The 23,442-nt window shown below is 44.6% G+C and overlaps 1 protein-coding gene across 1 annotated transcript in view; it reads left to right on the plus strand.

Moving 5' to 3' along the window:
• Positions 1–386: 386 nt before the first annotated feature.
• negr1 (neuronal growth regulator 1) overlaps positions 387–23,442 on the plus strand; it is a gene marked incomplete at both ends in the record, with an annotated part of 419,156 nt that continues 396,100 nt past the window's right edge. Inside the window, one exon of the mRNA XM_084307725.1 lies at positions 387–556. Within this exon, the coding sequence (XP_084163851.1) occupies positions 387–556 (170 nt within the window). The remainder of the gene's footprint in view (positions 557–23,442) is intronic.

Below are 23,442 nucleotides of genomic sequence, written 5' to 3' on the forward strand. Positions count from 1 at the left end.
AACGAGCCACTGGGAACACGTTGCCCGGGAAACGGCCGCATGGCAACAGGACCAGCGCCTGCCTGGGGGTTGTGTCTGCTCCTCCCGCTCCCCCTTCACACACCACACACTCCCTCACTAGATGGTGCGCGAGCCGCTGGAGACAGACTACACTCCCTCACTAGATGGTGCGCGAGCCGCTGGAGAGTAGGCTACACTCCCTCGCGCGGTGGGTTCTCCTCCATATCCAGCCAAACAAACGTGGGAAAACTATACGGCGGCGGGGGCATTTCTGACGGGTTCTTCTTACGGAGGAATAAAGTGTGGACCTGGCAGATTTTGAGTGACGTTTTTTTTTTCTTTCGCACAAGACTTTTGGGGGAAACATATACAACGCCACAGCTGTGATGGACATAATGGTATCAGTGCAGGATGCGTGCGTGTCCGGTCAGTGGCTCACTGCCATCCTTCTCAGTATCTGCTGCTTTCTGCCGTCCTGCCTCCCCGCGGGACAAACGGTGGACTATTCCTCGGTGGAGAATGTGGTCAGCAGACAAGGAGACACGGCGTTACTGAGGTAGGAAGGGAGACACGTCTAACACAACTTCACTTTCTCCCCTCTCTCTCCCCTGTTTCCGCGACTCTCGGCTCGTCACGCACGCAAGAGAGTTGGGGTGTTTTGTTTATTAAGCCAACATAAACTCTAAAACTCAACATTTCAGCGTGTTCAGTGTTGTTTTCGTCTGTCATTGCAAACTGGGTCGCCGCTCTCACGCGCGCGACCAACACAATAGATGCTGCGCTGCTGCTTGTTTTTCTCTCCATCAGGTCCCTGTTTGCGCCTCCGGGAGCTCGGGGGCACTCGGTCGTTTTCGGGAAAAGGCTGAGGCGGCCGAAGTTTTCTAGTAGTAATACATAATAATTATACAAAATGGACATATGGTAATCTGCTTTAGTGGGGTATTCTGTGCTCTGTTAGTGAGTATTTTGTAGAGGGGGCACATCGCCACTCCACTATTCGCTTGAACTCTGGAGCGGGATATTTGTTGACTTTAGGATTAAGCAGTCGACTACAAAGTATACCAACCGATTATATTCCGTGCGGACCTAATGCACTTTCCCGACATTGTTTATCAATTGGATTGAGTTTAATATTTGATAGCCTACCATAGTTTTCCAAACAGAATATGATTTCGGTATGGTATGGCGCAGCCAATTTAGTGTTGTTGTCACCTAACCCCATCCCTATATGTGCAATCTGTGGAATCTGCATACAAGCACCTGTCTATTTAGGATTTATGATTCAATTAATTGCTATGGGAGTTGCTTAATTCCACCCCCCTCAAACTTGTGGTGTTGCAATTCATTGTTTCTTTCATTATAGATTCCTATGCAAATAGGCGAATTGCAATATCCTAATACTTCAAACACAGGAAGCCCCTCTCAGCCATAATAGGAACAGGAATGACCATTTTCACAAATCACCACAATTTTTGCTACAATGAACAACAATTCAATCAAAATAGCATTATCCTTTAACAATTGGTATCCCTGCCTGGAGAGCAAGTTGTCAAATCTTTCAGAAAAAATCCACCCTTTTCAGTTGCAGTAATCACAGAAAAACTCAGAGGGACTTAGAGATTTTCAGGAACGTGTGAGTGATGTAGAATGTTTGATCAGGGATTCGGTAGATTTGGTTTAAGTTACCTAAAGAAATAGCCTACTAATGATGATCCTCTTTGATAGTTCAGAGAGAGGAAATGCTGAGGGGGGACTGACAGTGACTATGCCTGCCCCATTTGAATATGAATTCTGTGGATGTCCTGGGCGTGGACCTGAATGCAGAGCAGCCGTCTTCTCCAAGTTGGATTCAGCTTGGCTTGTATATGTTAGTGTCAGTCTGTCATTACTGTCTGCTATTGTCTCCCCTGAGCCAAATTCACTGTGGCTTTGTCGCTGCGCCTGTTAGGACAACAGTGGATGATATGAAGATGAGTGTCCTCCTCCTATAATGTCAAAATCCTCAAACCGCAATGACGCTCATCACAGAATCACCTTAGCAACAGCTAAAGGGAGCTCACTCTTTTTTTACCATATTTCCTCTCTATGCCCAAGAGGCTTCCTGTCAAAACGTCTTATGTCTCAGATGGTCTCTCCGGAGAGAGGGGAGTCTAATTCCCTGGTGTGTCAATCTGGCTTGGCTGTGATCTGTGGCAGAGGCTGTGACTGGATCCTGATGTTCATTGGGCCACAGAGCTGATCCCTTTGCTATGAATCAGCTCAACAAACAAGTGTTACCCCCCCCCCCCCCCCCGCACACTACCCAGATAGGGCGCCACCCCACAACCGGGTCATTGCTTCAGTGAGCGCTCGAGGCAAACTGGAAATCAAGAAAATGGATATTCAGGACCATTATGGAGGTCCGTTCATTGGCAGGGTTCTCAATGCTAATTAATGGGCAATTCGATGGAAGCCATTTGCCTGGTCTGTTTTTGAGCCTCGGTGTGTCTTTCTCCCATGTGTAGATGCAGCCAGTGAGAAGTTATCACTTTGCTGTTTGATGCCGTTGAACTAATGGATACTGGAAAGCTTTCAAGCTGCTCTCTCTGATTTGCATCTAATTACAGCTCATCATTATCACGAAAACGATGAGCTATATATATTTATTTTTTGCACACATTTTCCCCAAAGGGCTATGAAACATGGTTAATATCCTTTTTTTTTGGTGTACAAGCAGTAAGGTGGGAGTTTCAGTCTCGAGACCCATACATCAAAGGAGGAGCCATTCCTTTTAGGAGCTGCGAGCAGAAAACACAGTGGGATTGTTTTCTCCGAGGCTCTATTGTCGAGACCCCCAGACTACTGTATCAGAATCAGAAGGCAATGTCTGTCCTGCCCCCAAAAACTGATTGCAGGGAGAACATGTGAGCATTTTCAAACGGTGACACAAACCCAGAAGCATGCAATTAGTCATCGCCTCTGGATTATGGAATAGCTCCCAAAGGACACATCCACTCTGTCATGTGTTCATTATTCCCCCCCCCCCCCCCCCCCCCCCCCACCTTTTCAATTCTTAATGCTGGATTACTGTGTCCCAGTGTGTTCCCCCTGCCGCTCTGATTTACGTCAGACAATGGGTCCATATCAATTAAACGGTTCAGAGCAGGAGGACTGGTCCACATGTGTATCATCTTCCTTTTAATCTTTTTTTAATGACCTAAAAAAGCTTGGCCATTTTCCTAATGGGGTCCCTTTTTGGCAGTTTACAAAAGGCCCCCTGTATTCAGAATATGCTTGTGGTTTTCTTTCTGCCTTATTGCATCAGTGCACACCCGGTTTCATGCATAGGTTGCATTTTCACAAGGAACAGAGGGTCTATGTGTGCTACCATAGGGGAGTGCATTATCAAACAGCTCTATGCACCCCCCTCTCACACACACAGACACACACACACACACACACACACACACACACACACACACACACACACACACACACACACACACACACACACACACACACACACACACACACACACACACACACACACACACGTAATTTACTGGTGGCGTGATGTCATTTAGATTCAGTGGGATAAGCCATGATTCTTCACCAGGGGAATGACTCATCTGCCTGAGATTTTGAGGGGACTGCTGGATGAGCTTGGTAGTTCCTTTGCTGTGTAGGTAGAAAGAAACAAGGCATCGGCAGCAGTGTATTCTTTATGGGTAAGCAGCTAGAATCAACGGTGCATACAGCTGGTCAACCATACATTTAGCCTGAGTAGGTTCAAATCTTTAGCATGGGATACTTTTCTTTTTCCACATAGTGCCCATTTGAATTATGTTCTGTACTCCACGGTTATCAGTATCCTTTTGTCTCACAACTGTATAGAAGATTTGAATGCTTTTATATCAACACTTGTTAGAACTAGGCTTCAGGCTGTTGTGTCTGTTCATCTCTAGGCTCTACTGAATTTATTTTTAAATGATTGAGTGTGCACTGTTGGACAGGGCTGACACATCCATCTCCGCTGGGTTTGTAAGTGTCTTGACAGACACAAAGTTTAAACAGTTTGAACCTTTTGGCACTGACAGATAGCCTACATCACCATCTGTTTAGTGACAGATAGCCTACATCGCCATCTGTTTAGTCGATCGCAACGAGGATGCGTTCCTGTGGTTTGTTTAGGGATGCAGGGCCATAGCTAACTGTGATAATTAGCTATGAATAGCAACAGTTACTTAGCAAAAGACATAAACACGCTATTATCATTGGTTCTAATTTAAAACTAAACAAACAAACAGACAGCAATGCAAACAATCTGTTTTCTCTCTATGTTGGGTGACAAGATGACTTATTCCTGCCTACTTGATTTTCTGTAAGTAACATTTGATAATCGTATTTATAGTAAGACACATTTGTACAACAGCAAATAGCAGCATGACAGTGTGCTCGGGATAAGGAAAACGTTCCAGGCTTATATTTGTTATTTAGTTTTGACAGTTGGCCCTCAGCAGCTAAATAAAGGGCGCACCAGGGGCCCTACTTTATGTAATGGTGCGAAATTGACCTGTCACTACTTCCAACGCCTGTTATTCATATAAATGTAACATCATTGCCTCGTGTCAAATGAATAGATTTTTAGATTTTCGATGAAAATCGATTCCGTCTCTACGCGATTATGTCACCGCCGTATTGTTCAGCTTTTATCCGAGGCAAAGAAAAGGGCCATGATGATGTATCATTTTCACGAAACGTGTTGTTATTATGGCTCCCTCAAAGGTCTTGACATTTACCATAGGCATCTGTGCCTGAGACGGCACCCAGGTTAAATGCCTCTGTGTCCCCGACAACAGCGGAGCAGAATAATGTTATCGTTTATTCTTGAAACTCTGCGACACAATTTTCAAGACCGCGTGCAATTCATCTCCGCACGGGCGATAAACAGATCTGTGGCTGAGATGTTTCTTCTTCTTCTTCTTCTTCTTCTTCTTCTTCTTCTTCTTCTTCTTCTTCTTCTTCTTCTTCTTCTTCTTCTTCTTCTTCTTCTTCTTCTTCTTCTTCTTCTTCTTCTTCTTCTTCTTCTTCTTCTTCTTCTTCTTCTTCTTCTTCTTCTTCTTATTTATTTATTTTTTCTTCCCCCTCCTTGCATTTTCAGCACATTTTGAATTCTATCAAGACAGATGAGGCAGCACTCCTCTGGTATGTTCTGGGGGGGATTTGTTTTAGCCCTTTCACTACCACACTACAGAAGGTTAACCTTTCACTACCACACTACATGGTAGTGAAAGGGTTAACTGTCTGTAGTGTGGTAGTGAAAGGGTTAACCTTCTGTAGTGTTGTAGTGAAATGGTTAACCATTTTGGTAGTGTGGTAGTGAAAGGGTTAAGGTGTGCTGAGAGGCGCTCTGAACGTGTCAGACACCTGCCGCCTATCCGCAGCTTCAGACGTTCATTTGGAGATAACTTGGTTTTACCTAGCGTGACACATCTGGGAGGCACACCTGAATCTGTCACTGCTGATTAAACGCCACCGTCCGCCAGCCTGTTATCCCCGCAGTACAGGTTTAATGCGATCAATGTTGCTGTCGGAACAATATTGCTCCATATTTCACGGCCCTTGTGCCAACACGGCCCCGTCTCAGGCTCTGAATGTGATGTAACTTGGGACTGAGAACAAGCCACCGGGCCGCGGTTTCATCAACACAACATTGAGTAGTTAAGTAGTCTGACAGTAGTCCTTTTAAGTCTCACTGTTCAGTCAGTGGTACTGACAGTTGAACAATGCTCCATAATTGTGGTAATTAATTACACAATGACGCCTATTCGAATCACCGTTGCGAGTAACGGACAAAGTGAAACAGCTAGGATATGATGAAGGCTGATAAAGGATGATAAAGATAAAGAGTCTTTGACTTTGACTGAAGGACTTTTTTGTTGTTGCTGATGAAGACGCAGAGTTTTTCAATCTAGCCTTTGAATAATCACCTTTGTTACAGAGCTTACAGCTCTGCTGGTCGCTAGCAGTGGGCTGAGCCTGATACTAAAGTATTAATCAGATTCATTACAATGTCATTCATCTGCAATAGGCGTGCATTACTATTGATGATATATCCAGCGGATAAGGTGATGGGCTATAGTGCATTTGCCTGAAATACTTTCATGCCAACCACCTCTCTCTCAAGACTTCAGGCTAACATTACCCTGTTCCACACATCCACCTCTCTCTCAAGACTTCAGGTTAACATGACCCTGTTCCACACATCCACCTCTCTCCCAAGACTTCAGGTTAACATGACCCTGTTCCACACATCCACCTCTCTCTCAAGACTTCAGGTTAACATGACCCTGTTCCACACATCCACCTCTCTCTCAAGACTTCAGGTTAACATGACCCTGTTCCACACATCCACCTCTCTCTCAAGACTTCAGGTTAACATGACCCTGTTCCACACATCCACCTCTCTCCCAAGACTTCAGGTTAACATGACCCTGTTCCACACATCCACCTCTCTCTCAAGACTTCAGGTTAACATGACCCTGTTCCACACATCCACCTCTCTCCCAAGACTTCAGGTTAACATGACCCTGTTCCACACATCCACCTCTCTCTCAAGACTTCAGGTTAACATTACCCTGTTCCACACATCCACCTCTCTCTCAAGACTTCAGGTTAACATGACCCTGTTCCACACATCCACCTCTCTCTCAAGACTTCAGGTTAACATGACCCTGTTCCACACACCCACCTCTCTCTCAAGACTTCAGGCTAACATGACCCTGTTCCACACATCCACCTCCCTCTCAAGACTTTAGGCTAACATTACCCTGTTCCACACATCCACCTCTCTCTCAAGACTTCAGGCTAACATGACCCTGTTCCACACATCCACCTCTCTCCCAAGACTTCAGGCTAACATGACCTTGTTCCACACACCCACCTCTCTCCCAAGACTTCAGGCTAACATTACCCTGTTCCACACATCCACCTCTCTCTCAAGACTTCAGGTTTTAAACCTATTAAGCCTGGAGCCCTATTTTCTGAAAATCCGCCTAAAAATACATACCTAAGTAAATGGAAGATTGCTACACTTCGACAAGGACCATTTGCATGTTCTTGGTATCTAGGGACATCTATGGACCTCAGTGAATGTATTCCCAGTGTCAGAAATATTGTGTCTGTTACTAGGCTTGAGTAAATTGTGAAACAAAGGAGAATATAAATTATGATTTTTCTTTGCATCTTTGACAGTGAATAAATAACACCATACTAAAAATGAAAACCAGACATGAAAAACTGCCACTGAGCTCGTTCAGCACCTTCTTGAGATCATGTGTACAAAAAATCTAAGCAAATGAATAAAGTAGTGATGCACCGATGTGAAAATTGTGGCCGATGCTGATAACCGATATTAATATTGCTGTTCTGGCCAATACCGATATTTACCGATGTCGATATCTCTGTATAGAAAACACTTTTTTATGATAATCAAATAAAGAGCTATTTTCCAAAATGCATAATTTTTGTACTTTTGTAATTTATTTTCAGAAATGACTGATATTTTAAAACTATTTAAAACATGTAACACATTTTTTTTATTTATTTTTTAAATATCGGCCCATATCGACCCTATCTTGATATCGGACCGATACCGATGTGTAAAAAAACTGCCATATCGGCCGATATTACTGTATATCGGCGGCCGATATATCGTGCATCACTAGAATAAAGGGAAGATTATTAAATAGAAGGCTTTGTACTAGATACAGCACTGAATTCTGAATTCTGCCATCCGGACGCCTGAATACTTTAGACAACAAATGTTTGTTTCCGCGTCTCTGATTGGCCAGGTCATTTCTGGTCATGTGACATGTACGCCCAATCGTGGGACCACAAGTTTATACACTGGTTAAGCTTAGGCGTTCTTTCGAAGTTGGTTTTAAGGTTAGAGTTTGTCTTAGAGCATGGCGATAGAACGCCTGACCTTCTTTCGACGGTTAAGCTTAGGCACTCTTTCGAAGTTGGTTAAGGTTAGAGTTTGTCTTAGAGCATGGCGATAGAACGCCAGGTAGTTTGCAGGCTGTTAGAGCCGGAAATCGGCGCAGAACTTGCTGTCCCACGATTGGCGCACATGACCTGGCCAATCAGAGCGCAAAACTCGAACGCGGAAACAAACATTTGTTGTCGAAAGTATTCACGCCATTTGATTTGATTTGATTTGATTTGAAGTCTTTATTTCGAACATGCAATGAATACAACAAACAATAACAAAAAAGAAAAACAACTCAATCTGCATGTTCGAAAAGGAGTAGGAAGAAGTATACACTTATTTAATCCTACCCCTTTTCCACTACTCAAATGAGTGTACTATCCGGACACATGGGTGATAATTTGAGATGGGGTATGTGTGTAGCTCCTGAGACAGAGAAAATCAAATCAGAATTAGCCAGAGCCAAAAAAAAATGTGGGTTCGCAAATTAAATTCTTCTCTGCGCTTGACCCCCCCCCCCAAGGGCAGCCAGGAGCAGACATGGGCTGTGGCGTGGGGCCGCGCCCGGGGACCAATCCAACAAGTGCTCCTGTCCATCTTCTTCTTTCTGGAGGGGAAACCCTTGCGAGCACGGGGAGAACATGCAAACTCCACACAGAAAGACCCAGGAGATACCCCACCTGGGTACCTGGCAACCTGGTCCCCCCCCAAGCAGGATTCGAACCCAGGGCCTTCTTGCTGTGAGGCGACCATGTTAAACACTGCGCCATCATGCGGCCAGAGTTTGCAAGTTTGAGTGCCCCCTCCTCCCCTTGTTTGTGCGTTTTCGTTTGAAGGAGTGTTCTCTTCACTTTCTCTTTGCTCATAACAGCATATTCAAACTAGGTTGGCACTGGGGGCTTTTAGTCGTACCACTTGCCTAACAGCTTCATGTAGTTATTATTGTTAAGTGGGTCCAACGTTAGAAAACTCCAGGCACATGCCATGTGAACCATTTCAAAATGGCTCGCATCCACAGTCGTCGTTTATTCGTTGAGTCAACCCATTGTTCTCCTCAGAAATTGATGAAGTATTTCTATCTCTTAATATATTTCAATTACAGCTAAAGTGATTGAGTGCACTGGTGAATTAAACCCTAAATTGAAATGCATTCTTAATGCAAATCCCTTTAAAGGAAATAGATGCAACGCTGTGTTTTTCGAGGTCTCCGTCTAATATGCTTATAATCACTCTTATTATATTGAGTACGAAAAATGATTTAGGGTGGAAAATGGAAGCTTTTGCTGGCTCCCAGCTGTGAGCATCCGCATAATTGCCACGATTCTCCAGGCAAAATCTCAAAGGAGCGCTTGTGTATTTCGGAGAAAAAAGGCATACGAGTCTAAATTAAACCCAAAAGAGAGAAGGTAATTTCCGAGGCAATAACAGGTTAACTTTATGGCTGTTTTTGAATTTGAAACTCCTGTGCTTCTCTTGAAGATGATGCATAATATCATGACTTCCAGAGCCTGAAACGTATTCAGACATCACCGGCTATGTTAACATGCACCATGTAAACTGGTGGTCGGCCATATTCCGGTTAAGCTGTTTACATAAACATTTGGTCCCCCGCACTTGAGTATCTCCGTTACCATGAATAAACAAATTAGCAGAATGTTCACGCCTGTATGTCACAGCCTGCAAAACAGCTCTGCCCCAAATGCCTTGTGACTGTAACCAAAATGCGGACATCCGCAAAACCAAATTAGTTTGAAAGATAATGCAGTTATAACTTTGAATTGGGTGTAAACAGAGTATCACAAATTACCAAAACTTAAGCTTGTCTGAACATTTGTGAGTTATGCAGTGATGTACTTTTGCACTCTGGTAGGATGTATGGTTGCAGGATACACCGATACTAGAAAAGTATTGCGATACCCAGCCACTATGGAAGGTCCTTATTCCATTTTATTGGTATCGATACTTTTAGAATAATAGCCTGATGCCGTATTTTCTATAATTTTATTAATACAAAGAATAATTGTATAAAGAATTTTCCATGTTCTGTCATCTAATATTATATTACATTACTTTTCTTGATATTTTAGGCTTTTGCCGTGGTATCATTTTAGAACCGGTATCATGATGGTATCGGTATCAAAGTAAAATTGTGGTATCATGACACTAGTTGGATGCCAAACTTCTTTTCGTGTCGTACTGTACTTGTGCTGTATAATGACAATACATTTGAATCTAATCTAATCTAACCTTATCAGAAAGGTAAATGGACTATCTTTTCTGCGTATGGAAACCAGACCTTTATGGCTGTCCTCATATTTGTTTCCATGGACACAGTGAATAAACATGGCTGCGCAGATGCCATGAAATGTTATTATTAAAACCTTTAAACCTATCTATCTAACTATCTATCTATCTATCTATCTATCTATCTATCTATCTATCTATCTATCTATCTATCTATCTATCTATCTATCTATCTATCTATCTATCTATCTATCTATCTATCTATCTATCTATCTATCTATATTTTATTTATTTATTTATTTATTTATTTATTTATTTATTTATTTATTTATTTATTCATTTTACATCAAAATGACCCCTGACCCTTGCACTCTGACCCTGTGCGATGCTGACTTGCACTGGTGGCGACATACCACAGTAACGCATTTCATATTTGAGTGAGCCAGTCATTTTAACCTGGGGTTTCTCCAGAATATGCTTAACCAGGGGTTATTGTAGCTGGGTTACGATGTTTACATAATGTCTAACCCTATACCAGGTCGCCTGAGTTGCCGGATTAAGAGCAGGATTCTCTGTGCATGTAAACATAGCCACTGGGGCCTAACAAAATTAATAGTTGGTTTCCGGTTGCCGACCGACCCTGCCGATTTAGGTGCGACCCAATATATTTTATGAGTTTTTTTTTTAATTATTAAAAAAAAAAAAAAAAAAAATGTTTTTTTCTTTTTTTTTTTAGAATAAAGTTTCATAGAAATCTTAGTCAAACATTTAGTATTATGGATATTAAACATGCTGGCAGAGTACATGCATCCATGTTGTTGTGAACATTTTAATTAAATAAAGAAATTCCCTATCCATAGTCGCAGTGGGAAAGAATAAAATAAAAAAATAAAATAAAATAAATTCCCTACCTACCCATGGCCAAACTGACAACCAACAGGAAACCAACAATATATTTTACTTTGCCTGAGATGGTTTCTCTTGGGAGTAGCTCACAAACCCACTTTTACAGTAAACTGAGTGGTGGACCTTGGTTGTCCAGCTGTAATTTTTTAAGTTTTCTTCTCATTATGTGAGTCAACTAAGCCAGGGTTTGTATCCAGACCGAGCTCAGAGGGATTTTCAAATCATTCTTAGTCCTTTTTATTTATTTAAGTCTTTTTTAACTTTCTTTTCTGCATGCATCAATTACTGTGAGTGATTAGTGAATGTCAACAGGCTCTGTTGATGAGTCTGATGGCTTGGGGAAAAAAGCTGTTCTTCAGCCGGTTGGTTCTGGCTGTGTGGCTGCGGTAGCGCTTTCCAGACCGCATCAGCCTGGAACGGTCCATGGTTGGGGTGATTAATAAGGTCCTTGATAAAAATAGCATTTCTATGGTAAAACTACAGGAATACTACAGGGATTCAACATACATTTCTATAATATTCTACTACAGAAATACTATGGAGAAGAGGATGCTCTAAATCACCACAGTAATGCTACAGGGTCTTACTGTAAGTCTTTGTGTAGAGCTTGAAGCATCAGACAGGTCAGAGTTTGCCAGGGAGGACGCTGCGTCGCTGCCTGTTTGAAAATCAATGTGCTGTACTCATGATTGACAACCAACCTGACTCTCTGCGACTCGCCCCGAGGCTGATATTCCCACCCATCCGGCACTCCAAGGAGGTTAAAACTAAGACCCAGAGGAAGAAGAGTTATTTTGAAAACTTGATCCGGGTTTATCCAGCAGATAGTCAACGTGCTCTGATCTCAGATCTGTCTATCCCAAAATGTACTGTAATTTCATAAACACTTCTGCTATTCAAGGCAGATTAGGCGGCTGTCCTCTATCATACGGGGGTTATCCCAGAGTAATGCCGTTATCCAAATATATCTGCAGGGGGTGTGTTGGATTGTTTGAGGCCACATCCGCCGACAAATATGCCCAAACAACATTGATATTTTACCGCCGGATTCCGCTGGGCTCTTATCGCATGGAGGACTGGCCGGATTGATTCCCAGGCGCCCCTCAAGTGTAATCTTTAATCAATCAGTCATCCTCTCCTTGTGTTTCATGATAATTAGTTACGCTGCTCTGATGCCGTTGCATAATCTCATCTGTGCCTACTCTGTGGAGGCACATTTATATGCCGGCCATGTATCAGGGCCTTGGGTGACTGACAGAGGTCCCCCCCCCCCACCCCCCCGTTACATAAAATGTTTGAGGGGAGCTGACTGCTGGTTGGTCGGTTGGTGAATAGATGTATCTAGTCTACCACCACCAGCACCACCAGCAGGCTCAGAGCATGAACGCCTTTCCCCTTCAGCCTTGTTTTCCTCCAGGCTCCCGGGGACATGGAGCTCTCTGCCAGTGGGCGACGACTACAGCCAAGTATCCATACTGTATGACTGTGTGAGGATCTATGTGGTGTGCGGGACAACATCATATGTCATTCAGTTTGTTCACACACATACACACACACGCACGCACGCACGCACGCACGCACACACACGCACGCACGCACGCACGCACGCACACACACACACACGCACGCACGCACGCACGCACGCACACACACACACACACACACACATGCACACGCACACACACACACACACGCAAGATGTAATCAGTTTGAAGTCCAGGTCAGAAACGGCTTAAGACACACTCTGTATTCCAGAGGGATTGCTGAGAAGCGATGAAAGCAAGATCTTTGTATCCCCCCCCCCCCCACCCTCGAGGAAATGACCACGAATAGGGGGAGTGTGTGTGTGTGTGTGGGGGGGGGGGTTCTTCCAAAGAGAATTTGAGAAGTAACAATGAGAGGATGAATCTCTGAGGTGTTCTCCTGGTGGGTGGTGGGTGGATGATGATGATGATGATAGATAAGATAATATAATATATTCCTTTATTGATCCCCTTGGGGAAATTCAGGCATCATAGCAGCATGGGAGAGGGGAGGTACAGGTATGGGCAGGGTAATAGTAGAAAGACATAAATAGAGGCAATACAATTATAGTACAGAAAAAATAAGTTAAAAAGTAAAATGATGATGATGATAATGGGTAGCTTCAATGCAGACCTCTCTCTACTCTCGTGTGTACAAGTATAGGCTCTCAAGGCATGGGTTGGGGGGTAAACATTAGATTTGTTCCCAGGGGAATGATACATCAAGAGAGTGTTGACAAGCGCTTGTCTCTGCAGTGCCCTTTCCGTTGTGAATTAAATACACTCCGGAGGGATTTGGGGAACTCTCGTGGAAGGGATTTTCTTGTTCTTTAATGAAATCCAACATTAGTTTGCTGTCATCCCCCTGTTGCCGGTTGTTTCTTTCAGGGAATAACACAGAGGAGTTGTGTCCCTACACAGTAAGCAAAGGCAAATTACACCATCACTGAAGATGTCACAGCATAGGAGGGGGGGGGGGGGGGGGGGTCGATGTACATTAATCTTCATGATGTATCAAACATTGTAATACAACCATTGTGAACATATAGTTACAATTTACAATTCAGTCATTTAGCTGACGCTTTTATCCAAAGCGACTTACAGATTGTGAACAACGTACCTCTCTGGCGGCTGAGGGTCAGTGGTGTTGTTCGTCAATAGTATCGAGCTCGAGTGTTACACTCTTGAGTGCATAGTAGTATATTGGCAAGATAGGTAGTAGTCACAGTTATATCTGAGGAACACAACACAGTAGTCCTGTGTAGGGATGTTCACAAGTGGTTGTTGATCAAATGTTCTGTTCAGTGATCATATCAATCATGCTCGTCAGACAGAAACGCACACTGCCCTTGTGGAAATTGAACATCTTTAGCGATGCAACGTCCAACGTGTGTAAACCCCCTGATCATTTCCTAGGAGGGGAGTCGTTAAAACGGTAACACGACGGAGGCGAGCCTCCACGAGGGCATATCGGAATCCCAATAAAGAACATTCACCAGCGGCGTCGAGCACTTAGCCCACTTAGCTCCAATCTGTTTTGCCCTGAAGCAATGCAAAAGTAGACCTTTGTTTGACTATTAAGAGGAAATTGCCTGCGCTTTATTGTGCGCCGTGATTTATTTTGATGACCTTGGTCTGGTGAAAGGGAGCGAGGGTGATGCGACGCCGCCCCAGCGTTTGAACCGGCCTCGGGTCTGCGTCTCTCTCAGTGACAGCCGGCGCAGTCCGCTTCTAACTAACTACGTCTCAGAGCCTTGAGTAGGACAAAAGGGTTACGCCCACTAGCTAGCGATGTGTGGAATGGCTGCAGCTACTCCATTGAAGGGGTCCCTGTCTCTCTTTCTCTCTCTCTCTCTCCTCCTCCCTTTCCCTTCCTCTCTCTCCTCCCCCCCCCCACACCCCTCTCCCCGTCTCTGTCTCTCACTCTCTCTCTCCTCCCGCCCCCCCCCCTCCCCGTCTCTGTCTCTCACTCTCCCTCTCTCTCCTCCCCCCCACACCCCTCCCCGTCTCTGTCTCTAACTCTCCCTCTCTCTCCCCCCCCCCCCACACCCCTCTCCCCGTCTCTGTCTCTCACTCTCTCTCTCTCCTCCCGCCCCCCCCCTCCCCGTCTCTGTCTCTCACTCTCCCACTCTCTCCTCCCGCCCCCCCCCCCCCACACCCCTCTCCCCGTCTGTCTCTCTCTCTCCTCTCGCCCACACCCCTCTCCCCGTCTCTGTCTCTCACTCTCCCTCCCTCTCTCTCTCCTCCCGGCTCCCCCCCACACCCCTCTCCCCGTCTCTGTCTCTCACTCTCCCCCCCACACCCCTCCCTGCCTCTGTCTCTCACTCTCCCTCTCTCTCCTCCCCCCACACCCCTCTCCCCGTCTCTGTCTCTCACTCTCCCCCCCCCACACCCCTCCCTGCCTCTGTCTCTCACTCTCCCTCTCTCTCCTCCCCCCACACCCCTCTCCCTGTCTCTGTCTCTCACTCTCCCCCCCCCACACCCCTCCCTGCCTCTGTCTCTCACTCTCCCTCTCTCTCCTCCCCCCCACACCCCTCCCTGCCTCTGTCTCTCACTCTCCCTCTCTCTCCTCCCCCCCACACCCCTCTCCCCGTCTCTGTCTCTCACTCTCCCCCCCCCACACCCCTCCCTGCCTCTGTCTCTCACTCTCCCTCTCTCTCCTCCCCCCACACCCCTCCCTGCCTCTGTCTCTCACTCTCCCTCTCTCTCCTCCCCCCCACACCCCTCCCTGTCTCTGTCTCTCACTCTCCCTCTCTCTCCACCCCCCCACACCCCTCCCCGTCTGTCTCTCACTCTCCCTCTCCCCCCCACACCCCTCTCCCCGTCTCTGTCTCTCACTCTCCCCCCCCACACCCCTCCCTGCCTCTGTCTCTCACGCTCCCTTTCTCTCCTCCCCCCCACACCCCTCCCTGCCTCTGTCTCTCACTCTCCCTCTCTCTCCTCCCCCCACACCCCTCTCCCTGCCTCTGTCTCTCACTCTCCCTCTCTCTCCACCCCCCCACACCCTCCCTGCCTCTGTCTCTCACTCTCCCTCTCTCTCCTCCCCCCCACACCCCTCTCCCCGTCTCTGTCTCTCACTCTCCCTCCCCCCCCCCCACACCCCTCCCTGTCTCTGTCTCTCACTCTCCCTCTCTCTCCTCCCCCCCACACCCCTCACCCCGTCTCTGTCTCTCTCTCTCTCTCATCCCGCCCCCCCCACCCCTCTCCCAGTCTCTGTCTCTCACTCTCTCTCTCTCCTCCCCCCCACACACCCCTCTCCCCGTCTCTGTCTCTCACTCTCTCCTCCCGCCCCCCCACCCCTCTCCCTGTCTCTGTCTCTCACTCTCTCCTCCCGCCCCCCTCCCCCCCACACCCCTCTCCCATTCTATCTCACTCTCTGTGCTGATCTCCCTGATTCACACTGGATGGAAAACAACCCTGTTTGATGAAAGAAAAAAACGTTTTTTGAATTGAAAAGTGAAGTGAGTTGTTGTTGTTGTTGTTGTTGTTGTTGTTGTTGTTGTTGTTGTTGTTTTGTAAGCTTATGTTTATACTGGGATGAAACAATAGCAGAGGTGAGACATGGTGGGATTTTCCGAGCTTGTTCTGTCCTTGAGTTAAATCTAAACATGTTTAGTAAAAACAAAATCCTCAAGGCGCGCAGGGACTGCCGTGGGCTGTGCATGGCAAACTAGGATCACTCACTCACTCACTCACTCACTCACTCACTCACTCACTCACTCACTCACTCACTCACTCACTCACTCACTCAGGGACGATCTGGTAGGGACGTTTTGTCAGAATGCATGCGTGGGCAGCGGCGTGGGTCTGCACACGGTTATTGTGCTTGTTTGTACAGATTATCATCATCCTGCCAACAAAGAAATACGTTTGTGTCTTTTTATGGGTCGCTCATTTGGCTGCATGAGTTCAGTGTAACAAAACCTTGATTGTATATATACACTGACTGTATATTTAAATACATGTCAGTGTGGATAAGCAACTCCCTATAGTCTCTGTTCTACCCACTTCAGTTGGCTCACCCATACCTCTACCATCAAATTGGCTTTCTCAATGACGTTAACATTTTTTATTCATTTGCTTTCCAGTTGCACAGAGGAAGTATTGTTGCACTTCATTGGGTTCCACGACGGTACGACTAAAGGATTTTAATTGGAGTCGCCGTAAAGGGGTTCTGTTATTTATGTCTGTCTTCTGCATAATGAACGTGTGGATTTCAGACCACTGTGTACGTGTGGCAGAGCTGCGACTGCATTGGTAATTATCAGTAAATGGAGGAGGAGGCAGTGGAGCAAATCAATACCACTGTACACGGAGCTCCTGATTCCTCCTCCCGCAGGGGTCAGGAGTTAACCCTTTCACTGCCACACAACAAATGGTTAACCCTTTCACTGCGACAATACAGAAGGTTAACCCTTTCACTGCCACACTACAGAAGGTTAACCATTTCACTACCACACTACAGACGGTTAACCCTCTGTAGTGTGGCAGTGAAAGGTTAACCTTCTGTAGTGTGGTAGTGAAAGGGTAACAGAGGTGTCATGTGCTGCGTTGATTAGCTAAAGCCTCATTTGAGAGGCCGATTTTATTCGTTTATTAAGTGTCCTAAACGTATATACACAACGTGCGATTATCACACTGATCAAATATACCCCTCGCTGTATTTAAACACACCGAATTGATTCCGTCTGTGAAATGACTGTTCCTTTTAATTATTTCCCGGGCTGATGAAACGGCAGACGTGATGAATTCTCCCCCTGGCAACACTTGAGTGTCTCTCCCTCCCGAAGCCGCTCCTTGGAGATTCATGATAGTGGACTCTTTGTCAGTGTTTGCTTTGTTGCACGGGACGGCATATTTCGTTTTACCAGGTAATCAAATTAAAAAGTATCTGGCGTTAATCAAGTGGAGTTAGGAACAGTTCCCACAGCACTTTGTTTTCCTTGACACAAAGGTTATTACAAAAACATTGGCACTGTAATCAACACATTGTAGTGCTGCGTTGACGGATGTAGCTACTCTAACCTGCACTGTTAATAGGAGTCGGAAGCGATTAGGACAGAACAATTAGCCTAATCGAAATCGCAATATGAATTAGTACAATATCCCAATCATATTCTACGGACGCCATTAAATCACACCATGATAATCTTTATTGTCGATGACGACAATGACGGAAAAATGATCATTCCCTCTAATATCGTGAATCATATCGCAATTATCAGTCAACATAACATCTTAATAATAACATGATAATAACATGATGTTTTTCAAAATTGTTCGGCTTTAGATGCACCAAGATGCTTTATGAGGCCGATATTAATATCCAATTGTCTCCCACCCGTATCACACACACACACACACACACACACACACACACACACACACACACACACACACACACACACACACACACACACACACACACACACACACACACACACACAGACGGCTCCCTCCCCGGAGTCCCCGCTTGCCCCCACCCTACCTGAGCCCAGTCAGCTGTTATCGCTCTCTGTTGCGTGATTGGTGTGTCTGTATCCGCTTGGTTAGCTAGCGTTAACTCCGCGGCTAATCTTAGTTTACCCTGAATTAAATCAATGACTAGGTTCTAAAACATTGGAGTAGTTTTCACTGCACATAGAAGCAGCCAAACAGCGGGAGCATTTTGGGAGCATAATCCAAAACCCAGGCAATTTCGAGCGCTTAAGGAATCAAATAGTGTGCTCTATGGCTGCATGCTAACGTTAACGTTATGCGCAACTGTAGCAAAAACCTGGCAGCGATAAGAGGAATCGATAGTCACGGAGGCACATGCGATTAGACCGGACAATTAGGAACCGGATCCCAACGGGAACCGGTTTTCGATTCCCATCCCTAAATGAGCTAGTTGCTAGTTTTCATCTGTAGTCCCTGCCTACCATGCATGTCTTTATGATGTGGGAGGAAACCACAGTACCTGGAGGAAACCCACGCGAACACAGGGAGAACATGCAAACTCCACACAGAAAGGTCCCCCGCTGGGGTTTGAACCCAGGACTTTCTTTCTGTGAGGCAGCCGTGCTAGCCACTGTGCCACCGTGCCACAAAATCACTTAGGGCTAGATCCACAACGATGAGTTTGTAGTCCTATGAAAGAGGAGACCCAGGGCTCTCGATGGGCTTTCAAACTACACTACCCAGCTCACACCAGCCCGTCAAACCTCTGACTTCTGATGTGAAAATAATTTTTGAATGTTATTTTCGTGATTATATCTCGAGTCATGGGTTGAATAAACCTGAACCTTATTGCCATGAAATACAATGTAGTTTGTTTCTTTACCTTTCTGTGAAAAACGCGTCTCAATCTGATGAAAAATATAATTTTTCATTATTAAAAAGTACTTACTGTGTTGCCACGATACTGGAATTTCTAACTTCGATACGATACCTTGAAAAGTATCGATATTCGATACCATTTTCGATACCACAGGGAAAGATTTACAACATTGAAGGCATAACAGTTTCGATTTTTATTTAAAGATAACAGGGCTATAACTTGACAACAGCAGAATGACTAGTAAACAATAATTGCATTAGTGAAAAAAGTAAGCACACATTCAAACGGCACTAAAGTGCAAGAAAAAAACAGTGCAATCTTATGCATTTTCAAGTAAAATTCTTCTTCTTGAGGTAGTGCACAGTGCACTTATTCAAAAGCCTCAGACTAATCACACATTAAAAGGTGCAAGTAAAAAAAAAAGTGCAATCTTATGCATTTTCAAGTAACAAATTAAACAATACCCTTCTTGAGGTAGTGCACTTATTCAAAAGCCTCAGACTAATCACACCTTAAAAGGTGCAAGACACAATACAGTAGGCCGACGCTGAAGATCTATCGACGCACGCTTGATGACATCAAACTTCATCATCACTTGCAGCATAATAACAAGCCTGTTAGTGGAGTTGCGACGCTCACTATGTTTTTTCGGTGTTGCCTGTTGCTTCTTTTCATAATTTTGCTGCACAAACATTGCGTGTATCTCCGGATGATTCTTCCTGAGGTGGGCGCAGTGACTGTAAAGTGGAGGGTGCAAGGAGGAACCAAGACGTCTTCCTTCAATACTTCAAATTTGATCTCCCACCTCAGGAAGAATCATCCGGAGATACACGCAACATTTGTGCAGCAAAACGATGAAGAGAAGCAACAGGCGACACCGGGAAAACCCACCCAGTTGTCCCTTAACGAGTCGAAATGATGGGCACTGGTCACTGGTCAGTTACATGTAGAGCTCATCTAGAGCAGGGCTTCAGCCCAGTTTATTGACAAGACAGGTCTGTGAGGGGGAGGGGAGGTGAAGGGGGAGGGGCAATGCGTGCACTGCAGCAGCGTGTGTGTGTCAACAACTTGCAGAGAGAAGACACAGCGAGAAAGCCAGCTGGTATCGATAGTGCAGAAAGTATCGATATTGTGGGAAATTAGTATTGAAACTGTTTTAAATATTCAGAATCGATACGTATCGAAAAATCTAAAAATGTTTTACAACACTAACTTACAGTAGATTTCATTCACCGTCTTTGCTTGAATGTGTTAAAAGAGTTCGGTACCGGGGGAGCTCCAGTAGCTCCGCGAGTGCTATTTCAGCGCCGTGGACAACCGCGCTCGCGCGGATCTGGGGCTGAGCGAGTTCGAATCCCGGACTGCAGCCGTGCCTTTCCCAGAGTGTCTTCCCCCCCATCTGAACCATTTCAGCCTGCTTCTGTCGGTCGAACTTGACCAAGTATAAATGCGATAAACGTATAAAAGAGCCAGGGAAATGGCCAAAGTTTAAAAAAAAATTAAATAGTTCGGTACCCAACCCTACAGTAGGTTGGTTCACGCTACCCAGATCCCCTCCCTGCTGAACAGGACCGACCAGTAGGAGTCGCTATTGCAGTGACCAGGAATCAATCCCACCGCCTTCCCACCCCGCGAACACTGGCAATTGTATTCGTAGGGACGACCGACCGAGCCAGAGGTAGGCTACTGCTGCCCGGGTCTTTGTGGTGGTAGGCCAGTGCTTAGACCTCTACACTAGCTGCGCACTAAAGTTATCTTACTCGAATCTCAAGAATAATGGTGGAGCTACGGAGCTAACAGCTAACAATAAAGACACTCACAAATACAGAGGACTTGCATGTATACTTGTGGAATAACACGACACAGCCGAGTGTAATATCGGCAACGGAAGTATTTCTAGGGGTGGCAGCAACACTGGAAACTTAAAAACACTTGCAGATTCATCATGGAAACGGAGTATGCTGAGTTTATAAGTGCAACGAATGCCAAGAGGAAAGGTTTTGCCGCAAATAACGTCTCTGTAAACCATTCAGAAGTGCGAGAAACTCCCTGCAGACGGTAACAACGCAAAGCTGATACAGTAACTCTACAGAGAAAATAACCTAATTTATTGTGCAGGATGACCAGCCCCTTTCTGTTGTTGAAAATCGCATGATGTGGCTATCCCAAATAAGTACAATGTTGTGTTTCTTTTTCAAATGTAGCCAAGAATAAAGACCATAACCCTATCAAAACAGCATTCAAAGTGTATATTTTCAGCACTACGTTTGTTTACCAATGGTTTTAAAATCTCAGAGTATTGCACCTAGGCCTGCCGCAATAAGCAATAAAGCGATTAATTGGCGCAATAATTAAAATGAATGCAATGATTTTGACGGGCGCGATTAATTGCTATTTGCGCGTTTGTTTTAATGAGGCGGAACCAGTACCCCTTGTCAGTCACTCTCCGTGTGGGGGGCCGCTGGCCTTACTACAGAGTACAGCACGGGAGCTCCGTGGGGCACTAGCAACGCCACATAGCTTAACTACATTTCTCAATAGTGTTGCTCCTTTTAACCAAGTAGTGTTCTTTGTAGTGTAGCTATTTTTAGACCCAAGTAGTTACTCGCTACTGCCCGGAGAAACTGGACTGCTAAATAAAGATTAAAGATCTAGCGTTGATGCTATCAACATTAGCTAAATAGCTAACAAACGAAATACAACGTATAGCATAGCTAGCTACAACACAGAATAATGTTAATACAATTACATGCATCATTGTTTACAATGAACGGGTGGGGCTAGTCAAAGGACTGGACACGGGGACAAGTTAAACATGAATTAATTTATTATAACAGGTAGTTTCGAGTCGTGCCTACGCACCACAGGGCTACTATTCTATTATATACGGCTTTGGCGCTTCCTCCTCATCGTTGATTGCCTGTAGTAGCTGCATCTAACGTTAGTAGCTAACGTTAAAACTAACCTAAAGTTAGTTGTTCACCAACAATCTCAACATTTGTTTTATCATTGGCTCAAAAACACAGAACCGGACGAGACAAGTTGTCCGCTCAATACGTTCTGCTAGGATAATAACAACAATACTTCCGCTCCGGACCGGTGGGTGGGTTTCAAAATAAAAGTCTAAAACACCGGAAAAGATGTTTATTTTGTACAGCGTTTTCCTCCACGAGTACTCGAGTACATCATGTGATCATTCGATCTGGATTATTTTTGCCCATCCCTAGTTTATCCTGTGCTGAAGTCTCCATTCCAATAGAGATAGTATATATTTTGGTGTTTATTTGATTATTGTTTCACTGCCTTTTTATTTATTACGTTTCCACAGTTTTTTCCTCATACTTTATTAACATTTTGTGCATGGTACCGCAAGGTACATTAATAATAAATGTACATGTTAAATGGATGATACAAAAAGCCAGACAGAGGGCTTGTTTCCATAATAATGTTTTATAATAAACAATCAAACTGAGCATTTTTTTATTTAGGATATTTAAAATATCTTCCAATGTTAAATAAAGGTTTATTGCACTTTGAAACGGTTTCCTTGCATTATTATGCTATTATTATATTAGTAAAAAAAATAAAAAGGTTAATTGAAAACTTTTGGGAAATACATTTCTCAAAAAGAAATCTCTCAAAACCGCAATAATATCGCTTATCGCAATATTTTCTGGGACAATTAATCGCCCAGCAAAATGTGTTATCGTGACAGGCCTGCACCGGAAAACGGGGGCAAGGACACAGGAAGCCATCATGAAATCGCTGTAGTCTTATTAACTTATTAACTAAAAGATTTAAACAAAATGAAAAATCAGCAGCACTATTGCATAATTGAGGGGTCAATCGATTACTCACGGCTATGAGAAAACTCTATCTTAAATTATTTACTAGGACGCACTTTTTTACGATGCCAGCTTGTGAGAATTCGTTGTAGCCAGCTAGTGTTGAGTGCTATTCAATGCTATCAACATTAGCTAAATAGCTAACCAACTAAATACAATGACAGTACCCAACTAATGTCAATGCCATTCAGAATGTATAACATAGCTACAACACACAATAATGTTAATACAATTACATGCATCATTGTTTACAATGAACGGGTGGTGCTAGTCAAAGGACTGGACACGGACAAGTTAAACATCAATAAATTTAATACAATACAGATTGGAGAATCTCAAGCTTTAAGGACTGTTGGGGCATCATACTGTAGCAAAATGCAGATTTTCCGAGCAAACTCAAGGGACCTTAACAATAACGAGTTTACTCGTTATTGGGAGCCGATGCTTGAACGCCAACAACGAGTATACTCGTTATTTGATAGTTGTTCCTTTTATTCAATATTTTTATTAATTATTCATCCAGGGACCTTGGTGTTACCATAGGGAATGAGTCTGAGGTCGCCAAAGTGCAATACCGGCCGCATCCAGCTAAACGGCGGTATCGAGCACCTTTTGTAACCTTGTATCTTGGCC

The sequence above is a fragment of the Notolepis coatsorum genome, assembly GCF_963971535.1.
Source record: "Notolepis coatsorum genome assembly, chromosome: 2".
NCBI classification, from domain to species: domain Eukaryota; kingdom Metazoa; phylum Chordata; class Actinopteri; order Aulopiformes; family Paralepididae; genus Notolepis; species Notolepis coatsorum.